At 63.6% G+C, this 569-nt stretch overlaps 1 protein-coding gene across 1 annotated transcript in view; it reads left to right on the top strand.

Moving 5' to 3' along the window:
* Positions 1-462: 462 nt before the first annotated feature.
* UNC13A (unc-13 homolog A (C. elegans)) overlaps positions 463-569 on the top strand; it is a gene marked incomplete at its 5' end in the record, with an annotated part of 30,918 nt that continues 30,811 nt past the window's right edge. Inside the window, one exon of the mRNA XM_009329967.1 lies at positions 463-492. Within this exon, the coding sequence (XP_009328242.1) occupies positions 463-492 (30 nt within the window). The remainder of the gene's footprint in view (positions 493-569) is intronic.

Raw genomic sequence — 569 nt, 5'->3', positions numbered from 1 at the left:
CCCCCCGGTGGGGACTGGAGCTGGGGGAAGGTTCCCCCAATCCCCCCCCTTTCCCCCCGGGATGTGTACGGTAACATCATCTGTTTGCCCAAATGGATCCGAAGTCAGAAGCAGGGGGGTGAGGGGGGTTAAACGCCCCCTCAGCAGATGAAGGCTGGTCATTTGGGGTTGCAATGAGATGTTTCAAGTTGTCCCAAAGTGGCAGTTTTTTCGGGGGGGCCTTTGTTCCCCTCCGGTGCCCACCTCCAGCTCATGCCTGATCTCCCTCCCTTGTGCCCCGCACTGGGGACTCCTGATTTACACCAGCAGGAGGGATCCCGCTGCCTTCCCCCACCTTGCAGCTGGGGAGGGTGGTGGCCAGGCCTGGGGTCCTCCCACCCCCTTGGAACCCTGGTGGGGGTCCCCAGCCCCCCGCACGGGGCTCTCAGGCTGAATCTCTTCCCTTCCTCTCTGTCCCCACAGTTAAAAAGGCCAAGTTCGATGGGCCCCAAGGTAAGCAGCCCCCCACCTGCCTGCCCACCGTGGGGGGCCGGGGTGAGGGGCTCGGCTCTTGGGCTGGTTGGATGTGG

This window comes from Pygoscelis adeliae, unplaced genomic scaffold (genome assembly GCF_000699105.1).
Source record: "Pygoscelis adeliae isolate BGI_AS28 unplaced genomic scaffold, ASM69910v1 Scaffold28, whole genome shotgun sequence".
NCBI lineage: Eukaryota > Metazoa > Chordata > Aves > Sphenisciformes > Spheniscidae > Pygoscelis > Pygoscelis adeliae.
This window is presented reverse-complemented; position numbering and strand designations above follow the sequence as displayed.